Below are 16,807 nucleotides of genomic sequence, written 5' to 3' on the forward strand. Positions count from 1 at the left end.
AAGTTCTTTTTTAAAAAGATGGGCCTGATCTAAAACTGAGCTCTGTTTCACATGTGTGGGTCCCTATCATTCCCTGGGGGTGTGCTAGGGTGACCAGATGTCCTGATTTTTGGGTCTTTTTCTTATATAGGCTCCTATTACCCCCGACCCCCTGTCCTGATTTTTCACACTTGCTGTGTGGTCACCTTAGGGTCTGCACATGTGCAGGTCCCAGCTGCTCCCTGCCCCCCTCATTGAAGCAGGTGTTTAGGGTTACTGCCCTGGGAACTGCAGGGCACCAGTGGACATGGGGCCACCTGCAGACAGGGGCGTGGGGCAGGGCTAGCTCAAGGCAAGGGGTGTGGGGCTGGCTACAGGCAGGGCAGGGGAGTGTGGCAGGGGCTGGCTGGCTTGGGGTGGGGGGGTTGGCAGGGCTGGAGACAGGAGTGCGGGGCTGGCTGGCTTCAGGCATGGCCACAGGGGTTGGCTGCAGACAGAGGAGTGTGGGGCTGGTTTTGGGCAAAGGGGTGCAGCAGGGGTTGGCTGGAGACAGGGCAGGGGCTGGCAGCCTGCAGGTAGGGTGGCATACACTCATGGGGAGAGCAGCTCGGAGCAGCCCAAGCAGCAGGACAATTCCAGTAGAGCAGCCAGGGACCCATCAGGCAGCAGCGGGAGCCCCAGGGCCAGAGGTCCAAGGAGCAGCAACAGGGCCAGGCAGCAACCCACATGGCTCCCACAGCACAGCGCTCCCTGGCGGCCAAAGGAGAAATTACACACTTCCTGGCCAGAGCCCATCAAAGCTGCAGCACCCCCCACCGCAGGGAAGCCGGTTAACAAGCAGTTCTAAAACCGCTTCAAAATTTAACAACCGGTTCGTGTAAACCGGCTCCAGCTCACCACTACATATGGCCATATGCCAGTGTGGTATAAAAAGGCAATCCCTTGTACGCAATTTGATTTAGTTTCTGTATAACCCCCTACTCCGTTCTATTTACCTGCCTTTTCCACGAAAGGAATTCCTAGCTTCAGACAAGACAAGAGCTGATCTTACATAAGAATTCCGCCTGCAGAATAAAGACTTGAACCTTCAGCTCTTGCTTGCAGTAGGACAGGTGGGCAAACTACAGCCCGTCGGCCAGATGCAGCCTGCCAGCTGTCTTAAGCTAGCCCTCAAGCTCCCATTGGGAAGTGGGGTCTCAGGCTTGCCCTGCTCCAGCACTTGAGCAGGGTGGGGGCCATTCCACATGGCTGCCAGAAGCAGCTGCATGGACCTGCTCCAGGGTACAGGGCCAGGGTCTGCACCATGCAGCTCCTGGAAGCAGCCAGATGGCTCCCCTCTAGCACTCCAGCTAGGGAGCAGGGTCAGGGCCACTCCACGCAGCTCCCAGAAGCTGCGGCATGGCCATGCTCTGGCTCGTATGTGCTCCAATAGCTCCCTCTGGCACTCCAATGGGAGCTGCAGGGGCAGTGCCTGCGGACAGGGCAGCATGCAGAGCCACCTGGCCACACCTCCACATAAGAGCCAGTCCCACACCAGTGCCCTCACCCCCTCCCGCACAACCCCAATTTTGTGAGCATTCATGGCCCACCATACAATTTCTATTCCCAGATGTAGCCCTCGGGCCAAAAAGTTTGCCCACCCCTACAGTAGGAAGAGGAGAAAAAAAAAGTCAGTCCATTGACCACAGAGTGCCATACTTTGCTTGTAAATACTTGTCTACCACTATATGAAGCACACTATAACTTTTACTTTTGGCCCACTTTATAATTAAGTAGCTGTCTTACACATTTGCAATAGCCTATGCCTGTAACAGGAACTGTAAGCAGGCTGCTACTTATTAGACTACACAGGATAGATGCTACACTTAAAAACCTATACCTAATCCTGCAATAGGGTTTTTACATGGAGGGGGGAAGAATAACAACATATGTAGAACGCAAATTATGGAAGTTATTTTACTGTAAAGATTTTGACACTCACAGCATTAGTGTCAATGCAATGGTCAATGATTAAACTTAACAGGGACACTGAGAAATGGTCTTACATACTGCCTGGAACTGTTAGAGCATCTCACCTTTAAATGTTTGTTAGTATTTCCTCAAACTGGTAGATAGCACACAGGATATGACCATACATATTTCTCCTTGTCTAGAAGATATAGGGGAAAGTATGAAATTAAGCTTTTATTTTATAGAAGTAGCAAATGGTAGCATCAACCTTAGAAAGCAAGAAATGGTACACTTTGTATACAACTGTTCTACATGGAGATAGAATTGAAAAAACTCTAGTAAAACCCTACACCAGGAGGGAAATTTGAAGCTGAAATAATCCAGAGGTTCTGCATCAATGGCTTACCTACCATATGCCCTACAATGAGACTATATTTAAAGAGCTCCCTGAAACAGGTCATCTAAGCAGTGACATGAAAGGAAACTTCCCCTCCACAGCTTGCTTTGGTTTTATGGATTAAAAAAAAATGTTGAATTTTAACTGGAACACTGAGGAAATATTTTTCCATGTATCATATTGAATTCCCCACCCCTCAAGAATCAGTTCACAGTCAGGACACCAGGCTAGGAAATGGGTTAAAACATTTACAGCTAATACACATCCAGTAAAGAGAGAATCTAAACTTAAGTTTGGGGTGTTTTGTTTTTTTGTTTTTTTTTAATTTAAAGTTGATACACCATGATGAGTGAACCATGTGCCTTGAGCACAGGTGCTAGAGTATGTTTAACTTAAATGACCCTGTCCCACATCACCAGGACAACTGTTTAGCACCAGCATGCTGGTTGCCATGTATGACACGTAGACATGATTTAAGAGCCAGTAATGTTTCCTAAATTAAGCCTCAGCCAGAGCCAGTCAACAATTTCAGATTCAAATCTATTTATATAGTTCCGGAGAGAAAAATATGGAGGTAGCTTAAGTAAGCAGTTACTTCACATGGGTACATATTTCCAACTACATACTGTTCCAGAGACTGCTTAAGAGAAAGCAGTAAAGTTATATGCAGCTACAATAGTAACTTCTATTTTAAAATGTAGAGTTCTTTCATGCCAAACGTAAAGTGATAAAGATACATATAAACCTTATGTATATTTTGATTTTTCTATTGTATCAATAGAGTCCAAGATTCAGCTCAGCATTGTTAAAATGCATTATCACATTAACAAAATAATCAGAAGCATCTTTAAGTAAGTGGCAACATATGAGAAGTGCAGTAATCCTGAAAACCTGTACATACATAATTAACCAATACACCTGACTTGGCATATTTAAATTGGACAGTCATAGATATGGATTTCCTGGTCGTCTCCAACAGATACAATTTTGGAACCATTTCCATTGTATTGCACTCCCCAGACCTGCAAATAGAAAAGTGTAAACAATAGCTCATTAAAGTGGGTAACAAGATGCCACTGTTTCACATTTTAAGTAGTCACCAAGCAGTGGGGATGGTAGTTTAAATATATCAGTTCCACTACTAATGCAAAGCTGTTGAGATAACCAAGGCACAGTCGAGACTGCCATCTGTCTGAAAAAGGCACTAGCCTCACTTTCCATCTTCTGAACCCTGATATTGTCAAATACTATGAAAACCCAATAATTTTCCTACTGCACCCATCTAGCTGAATATACAGTTTGTTCCCCAACAGCCTGGATGAGTAAGGAATGAAAGGTGATATGTACAAAATGGTCATTCTACTGTGAATCAATTTCAACAAGTTTGGTTCTCTCAGTAGCTGTATTAGCCTATTCCATTCCAAGCCAAACTAGTTTATAGTAATTTCAGGAAAGGAAAGGAAAAAGAAACAAAGCATGAGAAATGCGAGTCTGAAAGGAAATGGAGGGTTGCACCAGGCTGAAGGATGGTCACCTTCAGCAGAAGGTAACCCAGACAGCTAACTAATGACTTAAGTACTAATACAAACCCTAGAGAGATCTGGTCAGTCCTTAAACTATTCCTAGTCATGTTACAAGGTCTAAGATAAAAAATTAAAAATAGCACATTAGCCTGCTATTGCCAAAAGGGCTCTGTCTTCAATAGTCTATTTTGGGAAGTCTTTGTCAGTTGCACCACCACTTTTCATTAACACTCCTCTCACACACCTGGATGGGCACGACTGTGTGTTAGCCTCCTGAGAGCAAGACATCAATACAGACAGTTCTCAAAACGAAAAAAAAATCATTTATTTTACTTTTTTAAAAATTAGAACTCTGTTAAGCCTCAAAGACTCCCTGGAAAACAGGGTAATTAGTAGATTTGACAGCACAAATTACCAAGGAAGTGAAACCTGACTAATAGGGAAGAGAGTTTTGGTTTGGTTTTGTTAACACAAATTCAAATGCCCAAAATGTTTGGGAGGAAAGAGGTTAGTTTGGTAAAGATTTAGCTCCAGCCTGGTCTCAAAGGCAACTACCACTTCAGTGAGAGCTCCAATTCCAAGAAGGCCTCCCAGCAAACGAGTTGATAATCCTGATTTTTGAGGAAAAACCTCAAGAAGAAATAAGCTTTCAGGATTTCTTCCTACATAATTAGGGAAAAAGACACCAACCCACTGCCTTTAACAGTCTATATTTTTCCCTTTACATTCAGAGCACACTCACCCTGTTTGCTATGAACCAAAATAGGAGGGTAGCAAAGATGTATTGATTTGATATAGACTGATGAGATTCCATTTCACCACCCGAGAGTGTGCCTCTTGATTGGGGCTGTAAGAAGTACTTAGAAAAGGTCAGCCTGGGAGTTTGGGGAGGTGGGGGGGGGGGGGGAGAAATAGATTCTAGGATAGGAATTCTCAAATACCATCAAAGCTTTAAAATGTTAGTGCAGTATCCCAAGGGCTAGTGGTGAAATCCTGGCCCCATTGATTTTAATGGGCTTTTGACATCAATGGAGCCTGGATTTCAATTAAAAAATGTAAGGACCTGCTTATAAAAACACTTAGTTTGCAGCAAAACAGGGTGTAAATCAACTCCACCCTAGCCTGTTTCAAAACTGGAGTAGATTAAAGCGCACTAGGAAACTTCTGGTGTACGGCAGCAGGGTCCACACAGACACTTAGCGTGCAGTAAGTTCACACTCCAGCTTGCTGCAAACCTAAGCATTTGTAAGGACAAGCCCTAAGTGAAGGTTTCATACTAGTAAATCTATCTAGATAAGACGACTGGATATGAGAATTATAATGTTCTACATTCTTAATATACCTGATCCTGATGATCAAAGAAGGTATGAACACAGGTCCTTGTTCCAGCATCCCAAACTTTTACGCTTTTGTCAGATGAACTGGAAAATATTTTAGATCAAATCTGAATTAGTAGCAATTTGATTATACTATAATTAAGAGACCAAAGATCTGATACTACAGTATTTAAAAAACAAAAAAAACAAAAAAAAAAACACACCACCTCAAAATTAGGGGGAAAGCAACAGAACAAATGAAGATCTACCAGCAGATTCTAGAAACACTGGCCTCAATTAGCAATTATTTTAATATGAACAGCGTGTAAAATAAATGAGCATTCCAAACACAGCAATCACCAATTCTCTGAAGCATATTAGTTAGCTAAAGAAAGCACAGTTGAGTAGACTCTTACTAGTCTGCACTGTTCCAAAGGTTAATATTACCAAGATATTATTTTTTCAATATACTATAGTACAATGGGATGAAGCATCAATTAAATAACGAGAAGCTAAGCTACAATCATTAAAATAAATTAACATGCATTTTGAGAATCAATATCTTTGCCTTCAGTTAAGTAGCAAGTAAGTGAACATACCTAACAAAACTTTAGGGCCAGATGAGGATACCCTTACTTACATGCAGAAGTACCTCAACTGCAAAAGAAGCCCAACTGATGTCAATTAGATTGTTTGTATAAGGCACTATTATGTAAGTAAGGATATCAGTCTGGCCCATAGTAATTTATAACAGATCTTTCACTCATTAATACAAGTTATCTAGGTTCCACTCTAAGTTATATAGGTAGTGTGTGATCAACCTCAATTTATAAATGGAAGATTAAGTTCCTTCATAAAAATTTACAAAAATTAAAAATGCTAAATACCTGGAAACAAAATGAGTATCATCTGGACAAAACGCCACATTTAATACCCAGGATCCATGACCACTTAGTGTGCCTGCCAAGTTTGCATGTTGTCTATGGGAGACAAAAAGTTTAACGTTAAGCCACCATATAATAAAAAAAATGCATTAACATTTCATGTGCTAATTTCAGGTAAGTTCTTGGGGGCTTAGGTCACAGTTATCTGAGACACAGCCTCTCCCCCAGTCAGGATGCTTGAACTAACCAGGCCTAGGATTTGAGCATAAAATACCTTTGACTTAGCTAGGAAAAGGTAGGTAGTGATTTTGAGAGACGTTTCAGCAGAGGGGAAAGACAGAAGCCAGACTGGTGGAAATCAAAGAAAGCCCAGATAGCAGGAAGAAGAAGGTATTGCCACAGAGTGTCAGGAGAGTGACAGACTACAGGAAAAGAGGGCAGCGATAGGGAGAAAGCCAAGGCCTTAAGTGGAGTATGAAGTCAATGAATGAGGCAGCATATTTTAGGCATAAAGCAGAAATTCTAAAGGTGGACCAAAAAAAAAAAAAATAGAATGCAGGATAAGAATGAGGCTGGTAGGTATACTGAACTACCAAATATGGCAAGTGGGCATCAATTTTCTGAGCCAGATCTGCCATCCACATTTGTACCCTTTTAAAAGAGTCCAAGCTCACAGATTTAGTGTTTTACAGTTTAAAATGTCAGATTTTTAAAAAATAGTTAATTCAACTACACAGTTAAAGATAATTCCATACACCGGAACGCTTGGTTTGTTACTCCTGGTGGAATTCTGCGCCAAAAAATTAAAAGTTCTGCACACAATATTTTAACATTCTGCAAAATTCTGTATATTTTATTTGTCAAAATAACACAATATAATCACACCAGTTTCAATTATTTTTGGTCAGTTATTTCAAAATACCTGTCAGCAAGTATGTCTGTAACAATACAGACAACAACAAAAATTCAGAAAATGTTTTGACAAATAGATTCCTTACTTGGCATATGAAAACAGAACTCTAAGTAATAATTCATTTAAACTACAATACAGAACTGTATTTTCCACACCCTTCAGAAGCAGAGCAAAGGCTTGGGGGAGTCAGGGATAACGGAGGAGCTGAGGGAGAGGGAAGTAAATTGCTGGGAAGGAGCCTGGGTGTGAACTTGGAAGACTGTTAGGTATGGGTGGGAAAAGTATGGAACATTGGGGGGGGGGGTGGAAGAGAGAGGGCAAGGGATAGATTGTTAGGAAGCTTCCCCCATGCAGACCCTGGATGACCCCTCGCTGCAGGGAGCTGCAACTTTGTTCCATCGCCACAGCGCCCTCTGGTGGGCAAAGGGCAGCACTGCAGCAACATAATGGCAAAAGCTTTTCTGTATGAAAAATTAGAAATCTGCGCATATTTAATGAGCCCCGCAGTAGTGCAGAATTCCCACAGGAGTGGTCTGTTCTGGGACACTACAGCCTCTTAGAATATTAGTTTTACATCACATGTCTTGTGAAACAACTTACACATCATAGATTTTGATATATCCATCATCTGAAGCTGTAACGAGTAGTTGGGAATCCGGAGAAAATGTCAATGAGCGAATTGGCATCGCATGGCCTGAAATTCAGAATAGGCATGGTTGATCTGTAAATACTCTATCATTGGTAAGAAGAATTATTAGAGAGGGTTTAAGTCAGGATAATATCTTTCCTCAAAAAAAGCAAGGAGATACTCTTCAGTTTACATATTTGAACGATTGTTAAGCTCCTCATTCTTAGGCTACTTCCGCCCTTGCCCCCCAAAACTCTTCTGAATACAGTCAGTGTAAGTGCATCAGGAATCTGGAAGGTTCTTGAACACTCATCTCCCTCACGTTGTTGCATAAACTACTTAAGAGAGTCTCTTCATCCCTGTTAGAGAGTTGCAACGTTCTATAACAAGAGGGAAGGTGTTTCATCCCTCTTCTAGCCACGGGAACTAACTTTTTAATATCAATACAATGTTGGGGGGGGGGAAACGGGAGAAGGAGTAAGGCAGCATTGACAGACCCGCTTCATTTGCTAGCACTGAGGAAAGTTAAACGGATTTGTTAGGAAGAATCCAGTTAAGCATAACTGGATATGCTTTCTAAGACACATCCATGGTCCATGTTGAAGATTTAAGATTGGATCCCACACATACTTCAGCATTTAGAACCATAAAAATGATGGTGCCTAAATCAGAGCACGGATATAAGTGGACTGCCTTGGAAAACTGTCGATCGGTGTAAGCTAACATTCAAGATGGACAAACTAACCTGACATTTCAGCCCATCATACAATATTAAAGTGTTTCTTAATTAACATTTTAACCAGGACTAAAGCTATAACTTGCACACTGCAAACATTCCAAGACTTACCTTCTAGCGTATGCAGAAGTTTTCCAGTTGCAATATCAAAAATATTGATGATGCCATCTATTGCTCCACTGGCTAAATATTTTCCATCTGGACTCTAACAATACATATGTTACACATTTTATAATTACTCTTATTTTGTATTGGGAAGATGGGGAAGGTGAAAAGAGACAAGATGACATCAAAAATAATCTGCCATGCAAGATATTTAGTATGGTGGGCTCAGAAAAATCTGAAAATCTAAGACTGAAATTCATAAGCAGCACATGAGCAAGAGCAGGAGCGACTTTTCCAGATAGTTTTCAAACTGCATGATGTCCTTAATGTCTATCTGCCTGATTCTTTTACTAGATGCATTATTCATTCTGATGTACATCAATGGGGGATTTTCTATTGTAATAATTTACAGTGAAGAGTGTGTGCTTTTCAATAGTTTTCTGTCTCACCTAGGAAAAGTCATTTAAACTTATTATGCCTCAATTTCACCATCAACAAAGATACCTCGTAAAGGGGAATTCAGAGATTTAATTGGTATCTGTAATGGTCTGATATCCTTGCTGGAAGAGCAAGAGCACTATAGAAAGCTTGTATTACCTTTAAGGCTGGTCCAATTCATCAGTTGAGTTGGAACAAAGGACCATTATACATACAGGAAAGGCCAATGGCAATTATAAGCAGAAGTAAAGTGCTTTCTTTAGGAGGTTATTGCCTAGAAGTAGATGATGTGTAGGTAGGAAGTCTGTGTTGTTGTTTTTTAAATAAGAGTTCCTGTTAAGGTTGTGAATATAGTATCAGAAAATGAGTGATTTACAGCAGATTACAAGGATGATACTTTAACAGAAGAGAATATCAGTTAAGTTCTTACATATGCAATGCTAAGAATGAATTTCCCTCTAGTGTCCAGAGAATATTCCTTTTTTCCGGTTTCAACACCAAAAATGTTCACTTTTCCCACATGACTTCCTGTTGCAAGATACTGGGAATCTGGTGAAAAAGCCAACGACCAGGCATCAACTGTACAAAAAAGAAAAAAATATTTGGTATATTTAATCTTGTTTATAGTTTTTAGCCAACAATGTTAATTCCACGTATACCTGTTCACAGATAATTTATTCCCCTGCACTTGAGCCACAAATGTTAAATTCACACCAAGCTAACAAAAGCTGACAGAATAAACGCTTAAGGTGTTTGTTTTTCAGCTTAATCACAGATGACATTTTCTAGGAAGATCTTAGTCTAGGGCATCCTCCTAGAACAGCAGCACATTAATAGTGTTAAATGGCATTAGCTATCATGACCTTGCAAAAAAAAAATCCTCTTATTTGCTTGAAAACCATTAGAAGAAAGAACTGTTGCCTTTGTCAGAAGCAGCACTGGAGAGCTGGCCCAGCAACAGAGACAGAAAGCACTTACAGATAGAAGGAAAGAGTGCAGGGCAGATTATTCATTGAAATAGAATTACATGGTGACTTTTTACAGTTATCTACTTAGCCTGGTGCTGTGTGCCTCACAGATTTATTACATATGTGCTTAGTCATTCATTCTCTGACCCTACAAGGTTGATCTACCAACATTCCTTACTATAATATTTAAATCCTTTGGTTAAGATCTTGTGCCCTCCAAATTGGAATTCAGTGCTGGTCAAGGCTTATCTAGACTTAAACCCTTTTTTTTTTTATTTGCACCTTTGGACATAGCCATGCATTCCATAAACAAGCACCCTCTGCACAGTACTGAGTTTCAAAGTGCACCTGCAGCAAACCTGGGGCCTTCTTAGTATGCAAATCTCAGCCATCACTGTGTATTTGAATAGGGTTTTTTTTTGCCACCACTAGACTTTCTGATCACTACACCTATGAGATAACTGGATGCGATTCTGCCTTATGCACCCTCAACAAAAAATAGTCACAATAGAGACAGTGAATAAAGCCAGCAGGATTACATGAAAGTCTTGTCAACACCTAGAAGTTGCACTAGTTTAACTAAAATCAGTTTTTAAATAGATTGTTATCAGTGCAACCCCAAATAGAGAGACATCAGATTAACACTGGCTTATACCAGTATAGCGTGCATTGGTAAAGTATATGCAAGGGAATGCCTGTTAATCTCATATCCTTGTTTTGCAAAAGGAAGGAGACTGTTGTGACACTATAAAAAAAGCTAGTCACTCCCAGCTAGTATGTTAGTTCTCTACTGTACTGTATAAATACACACTTTGCAGAGATTACATATAACCACCAAGATCTTACCAGGACCAGCATCTATGGACTTGATCTGTTTGCCAGTTTCTAAATCCCAAAGACGAATATGAGCATCTAGGGAACTGGATGCTGCAATGGAACCTGTGTGGCTGATATCTACTGATACCACACCCAGTTGATGGCCCTCTAAAGTCCATTGTAGATCTAATTTTTCATCAGTCCTTTTGTTAAAAACACAAACAAAAACAAACTAATTAAGAGTAATTTCAGGTATTGCACCCACCTCCAGCTTCCCACCCCCCTTTCTTTTTCTTAAAAAGCATTTTTTACCTTTTGCACAGCAAAAGGGGAGAACTGACTGCAGGTGAAGAGTGAAAGCAGACAGTTTGTGCGTAGCACTACTTACAACCTTTTTTTCCAGCTTGTTTCCCCAGCCCTAGCCCCCATTTCAGCAAAGCAAAGTGCTCTGCTACTTACTGTGCAGTGCACAGCTACTGATGTTCTGAGGGCTAAAGAAGGAAAGAATACTGTATTTCTGCACTAGTTTACATTGTATTTCCAACTGTTAATCAGTTTAACCAATGTTTATCGAACCCCTCACTTACCATTTCCAGACCTTCACTAGATCATCTAAAGATCCAGAGATTACTGTCTCAGAACCATCTCTTTTATTCTTTCCCCATGCAACTGACCAGATGGCATCATCATGTGCTGGAAGAGAGCACAAATATTAGAGAGAAAACAATGGTGTTTCTTGGAATCAAGCAGGTGTCTTTACTCACAGCAGTTGCTTGTTCTTACTTCCTGCTGTAAGCAGAAGGAAGCACTAATAACGTGCGGAATCCACCAACAGTACCTTCCCCTCTCACCTGTAATTCTCATGTCATTCTGAGAACATATACATAATAGAAAAAACAGAATGGAAAGCTGCTAGCACGCATGGTATCTGACAGCAGCAGCCATGTTAGACTCTACCCATAGCAAAATGCAAGTCCTGGTCAAGGCCATGTGAACCATGTAGCCAACTGGACCTAAATTCTGCAGCAAAGCTTCTGGTTGCTGTGGCATTTCAGTCCAACAGATTTTGAAATTCTGTGGCAGGTTCAGGTAGCTTACAAAACAAAACAGGGAAATTTAACAAAAACAATCAGATTCAAAAATGAAAAATAAATCCGTATAGTATTCTTTGTGTTAGAAATCTAGGAGCTCAGTAAACCAAATGTGATGCAGATGTTTGTATTGACAATTCATAACTACAATGGAAAATTTGTCAGGGAGGAAGCTCATGGTATCTGCAGTTGGGAATACTGTCACTCATGAAAGCATGGGATTCTGCTGCACATGCTGTAGAACCACAGAATCCAGGGAGCCGTGGTCACAGTAAACAGCCTAATGGATCATGGGCTTGCCTATGAATCCATGCATTCTCAAGTACACCTGAACCAGTCTACAAAAAAGTAACATGGATTGGGAATGTTCTCATAGGGCCTGAACCAAAGCCCACTGAAGTCAAGAAGAGTCCTTTTGAGACTTCGGAGTGCTTTGGATCATGCCTATGCAACATTAAATCCAATTTTATTTACCATGATCACTGCAGCTAAAAACACCGAAAAACCCACTCAGATTTAGACTTACTAAGAATGCAATGTTTCACAAATCTGTTAGCATTAATTTTAAATCACCCAAGGAAATAAAGATGTTAGGTAAGAAAAATTAACAGCACAATACCATGTTAGTATCTCCTCACCTTGTTCTTGCTTGAAGAGAATACTGTACTGAAATGAAAGAGAGCATCCACGTTATGAAAATGGTCACAAATCAAACTAGAGAGATTAGTTGAATTACTCCGGTGTATTTACCTGTGTGGTCATTTCTTTATATAAGCTGAATATGCATAGGAATACTCTGGAAACAAAAAGAAAAAGTTAGGATCAGAAATAAGAATTAGGGCTGTCAAGTGACTAAAAAAATTAATTGCGATTAATTGCTCTGTTAAACAATAGAATACCATTTATTTTAAATATTTTTGGATGTTTACTTCATTTTCAAATATATTAATTTCAATTACAACACAGAATACAAAGTGTACAGTGCTCACTTGATTTTTTTTATTACAAATATCTGCACTGTAAAAAAAAACAAAAAAAATGTATTTTTCAATTCACCTCATACAAGTACTGTAGTGCAATCTCTTTATCATGAAAGTTGAACTTACAAATGTAGAATTATGAACAACAACAAAAACACATTCAAAAATAAAACAACGTAAAACTTTAGAGCCTACAAATCTACTCAGTCCTACTTTTTGGTCAGCCAATCACTCGGACAAACAAGGTTGGTTACAATTTGCAGGAGATAATGCTGCCCGCTTCTTGTTTACAATGTCACCTGAAAGTGAGAAAAGGCATTTGCATGGCACTGTTGTAGCTGGCGTTGCAAGATATTTACGTGCCAGTTGCACTATAGAGTCATATGTCCCTTCATACTTCAACCACCATCCTAGAGGACATGCTTCCATGCTGATGAGTTCTACTTGATAACGATCCAAAGCAGTATGGACTGACGCATGTTCATTTCCATCATCTAAGTCAGATGCCACCAGCAGAAAGTTGAATTGGACTTTTTTTTGACAGTTTGGGTTCTGTAGTTTCTGCATCGGAGTGTTGTTCTTTTAAGACTTCTAAAAGAAAGCTCCACACCTCGTCCCTCTCAGATTTGGGATGGCACTTCAGATTCTTAAACCTTGGGTCGAGTGCTATAGCTATTTTTAGAAATCTCACATCAGTACCTTCTTTGCGTTTTGTCAAATCTGCTGTGAAAGTGTTCTTAAAATGAACACATGCTGGGTCATCATCCGAGACTGCTATAACATGAAATATATGCAGAATGCAGGTAAAACACAGTAGGAGACATACAATTCTTCCCCCCAAGGAGTACAGTCACAAATGTAATTGATGCATTATTTTCTTTTAAATGGGCATCGTCAGCATGGAAGCATGTCCTCTGGAATGGTGGCCGAAGCATGAAGGGGCATACAAATGTTTAGCATATCTGGCATGTAAATACCTTGCAATGCCGGCTACAAAAGTGCCATGCAAACACCTGTTCTCACTTTCAGGTGACATAGTAAATAAGACGCAGGCAGCAGTATCTCCAGTCAATATAAACAAACTTGTTTGTCTTAGTGATTGGCAGAATAAGTAGGAGGACTGAGTGGACTTGTAGCGCTAAAGTTTTACACAGTTTTGTTTTTGAGTGCAGTTATGTAACCGGAAAAAAAATCTGCATTTGTAAGTTACACTTTCAGGATAAAGAGATTGCACTTCAGTACTTGTATGAAGGGAATTGAATAACACTATTTCTTTTGTTTATCATTTTTACAGTGCATATATTTGTAATAAAAAAATAATATAAACTGAGCACTGTGCACTTTGTATTCTGTGTTATAGCTGAAATCAATATTGAAAATGTAGAAAACATCCAAAAATATTTAATAAATTTCAATTGGTATTCTGTTATAAGTGCGATTAATTTTTTTAATCACAATTAATTTTTTTGAGTAAATAGCGTGAGTTAACTGCAATTAATTGATAGTCCTAATACGAATACAAATAAATCTTCACAAGACAGTTTACCCTTCCCCTTTCTTCCCCCAGGTTTACCACAACAAGAACAAACTAAAATGGCAGAAGTACTATTTAACCTTCCAAAGCAAGACTTGCCACTGAGACCTACTTGGTATTCAAACAATGGCATATAAAGTAGTTTCAGCAATAAGAAGCCTCTAGTAATCATATCATGTTCTGATATGCAGTGAGATACTATTTTTCCAAGGCCACAGTCCTGCATCAGGATCCAGTACCATATACCTCTCCACTTGTATGGCATCCCAATTAAATCAACTGGACTTTGTACAGGTTCATGGGACCAGGACAATGGATCCTGCAATATGCATCCTATGGGAATGAGGGTCAACCCATTTGGAGCTCATTCCAAGATTGAGGCCTTAGATCAGGGTGGGCAAACATTTTGGCCCAAGGGCCACATCTGGGTATAGAAATTGTATAGCGGGCCATGAATGCTCACAAAATTGGGGGTTGGGGTGCAGGAGGGGGTGAGGGCTCTGGAGTGGGGCCAGAAATGAGTTCAGGTTGTGGGAGGGTCTGGACTGGGGGAGGGGGTTGAGGTGCGGGGACAAGGGCTCCAGCTGGGGATTCAGGCTCTGGGATGGGGCTGTGGATGAGGGGTTGGGGGTGCAGGAGGGTGCTCTAGGCTAGAACCAAGGGGCTCAAAGGGCAGGAAGGGGATCAGGGCTAGGGCAGGGGGTTGTGGCACCAGAGGGGACCACAGGTGCAGGCTTTGGGTTGTGCTTACTTCAAGCAACAACCAGAAGCAGCAGCATGTCTCCTCTCCGCTCCTATGCGGAGGCTCGGCTAGGCAGCTCTGCATGCTGCCCCGTCCGCAGGTGCCGCCCCTGCAGCTCCCATTGGCTGCGGTTCCTGGCCAATGGGAGCTGCAGAGCTGGCACCTGGGGCAGGGGCAGCATATGGAGCCCCCTGGCTGCCCTACCTGTAGGATCTGGAAGGGGGACATGCCGCTGCTTCCAGGAACCGCGCAGAGCCACAGCACACACGGAGCGGGTCAAGCCCCGACCCTGCTCCCCAGCGGGAGCTCAAGGGCCGGATTAAAATGACTTAAGGACCAGATGTGGTCCCCGGGCCGTAGTTTGCCCACCCCTGCCTTAGACTGTAAACACTTCAGGGCAGAGAAACTTGAAAAAGCTGATTTTTAAAAGCAAGCTTAAAACACTTTCAAGTTCTACACCTACCCTGGGCCCCCCAGCCACTTCTCTGGGTTTGATAATCATGTTTTCCTGATTGTTAAAAAATGCTTCTCTCCCCTCTGGCTGGGTGAAAGGTTCACGCAAAGAGGGGGAACTGGCTAACTACACGGGGGGAAGTGACACCCACTACGCAGAGCGCTGCCAACTGCACGGAGGAACGGACCAGTCTGGGCCAGGCCAGTTACTGGGATCCTGGGGGCGGGAGCAACAGCAGGCTGGTGGGCACTGCCCAAGAGGAACGGAGGACATGGGACCCTGGACATCCTGCACCTCCCCGGAAACCGCCTGAGGGCCCCACCCTAGCGCCCGTCCCTGGGTCCCCGGCAGCCCCCCAGCACCCCCCTTCCGCGGCGGCAGCTCCCCTCTCCCGCACCAGTTAACACCCCAGCTGGCGCCACGCCCGCCCCAAGACCCTGCCCCCACCCCCTCGGGGCCCCGCATCTCTTACCTGGGCGCCGCTCCTGCTCCTCCCACGCGAACTCGCCGCCACCCAACCAGCACCAGCGACGCCGGCGCCCTATGATGAGGTTTCTTACCATAGAGAGAAAGGCTGGAGCGTCCGACTTCAGGGCCTGTCTCCCCGCAGTGATCATAGAGGAAGGCGGAGCTGGGGCCAGAGCGTTGTGGTGCCACCTTGTAGCTGAGAAGGCCCCTTGAGCCTCCCTCCACCTGCCTCGGCGGCTACCCGCCGCGCCGCCCCCGCTGGCCCCTCTTCGCCTCGTCTCTCTCCTTTCGAAGAGCAGCGCAGGGGCCCTGATCGCCCCTAGTGTGACTCCCCCGAGCCCGGGGCCGCGTGGCAGCCAGGCGGCGCTGGCCTGGCCCGCAGGGCGCAGTGGGTGGGCATCCAGGGTGCCAGGCGAGTGCCTCTGCGCACAGGCCCAGCCAGGTCCATGCGGGGCTGTGGCCAGTCAGGAAAGTCCCGTCACCTCTGCCCCTCCTTAGTCTAGCCAAAATGCTGCCGTGAAAATCCTCCCCAGCCACATCCAGCTTCTCACCAATCCCAGCCCCTTGCCTCCACTTCACACCTAGACGCCTGCTCCTGGCCTCTTGCCCACATAGTGCCTGCCAAGCTCCCTCCAGCCATTCACCGCTCCCTTAGCTAGCTGCCGCCGTCCCACCGCTCTCTCTGCACCTGCCTCTATGGCTGCCCCGTTCCTGGAACCCCTCCCTGGCCTGGCTTCCACCTTTTCCTTGGTCAAGTAAGTTCCCAGGCGAAACATTTCTTCAATGAGGCCTAATCACTCTCTTCAAAAAATGATAGTGAAACCGGTGGTACTACCCAGACTCCTGCTGAACCTAACTGCTTAGGCGCTTGCTGCGCGCCACGTC

The 16,807-nt window shown here is 43.0% G+C and overlaps 1 protein-coding gene across 2 annotated transcripts in view; it reads right to left on the minus strand.

The window, feature by feature from the left end:
- Window positions 1–1,921: 1,921 nt before the first annotated feature.
- SKIC8 (SKI8 subunit of superkiller complex) overlaps window positions 1,922–16,807 on the minus strand; it is a 114,738-nt gene continuing 99,852 nt past the window's right edge. The window contains exons 1-11 of one of the 2 annotated variants that reach the window (XM_005294495.5): window positions 15,927–16,129; window positions 12,495–12,540; window positions 12,383–12,410; window positions 11,241–11,346; window positions 10,684–10,856; window positions 9,300–9,448; window positions 8,438–8,531; window positions 7,563–7,656; window positions 6,053–6,145; window positions 5,192–5,270; window positions 1,922–3,348 (exon numbers count right to left, since the gene is read on the minus strand). In XM_005294495.5, coding sequence (XP_005294552.4) covers window positions 3,259–3,348; window positions 5,192–5,270; window positions 6,053–6,145; window positions 7,563–7,656; window positions 8,438–8,531; window positions 9,300–9,448; window positions 10,684–10,856; window positions 11,241–11,346; window positions 12,383–12,410; window positions 12,495–12,506 — 918 coding nt within the window. In that variant the 5' untranslated portion in view covers window positions 12,507–12,540; window positions 15,927–16,129 and the 3' untranslated portion in view covers window positions 1,922–3,258. Of the gene's footprint in view, window positions 3,349–5,191; window positions 5,271–6,052; window positions 6,146–7,562; window positions 7,657–8,437; window positions 8,532–9,299; window positions 9,449–10,683; window positions 10,857–11,240; window positions 11,347–12,382; window positions 12,411–12,494; window positions 12,541–15,926; window positions 16,130–16,807 lie in introns of those variants that run through there. The other variant, XM_065559562.1, reaches the window with a different exon arrangement.

Source organism: Chrysemys picta, chromosome 10 (assembly GCF_011386835.1).
Source record: "Chrysemys picta bellii isolate R12L10 chromosome 10, ASM1138683v2, whole genome shotgun sequence".
Classification (NCBI taxonomy): Eukaryota; Metazoa; Chordata; order Testudines; family Emydidae; genus Chrysemys; species Chrysemys picta.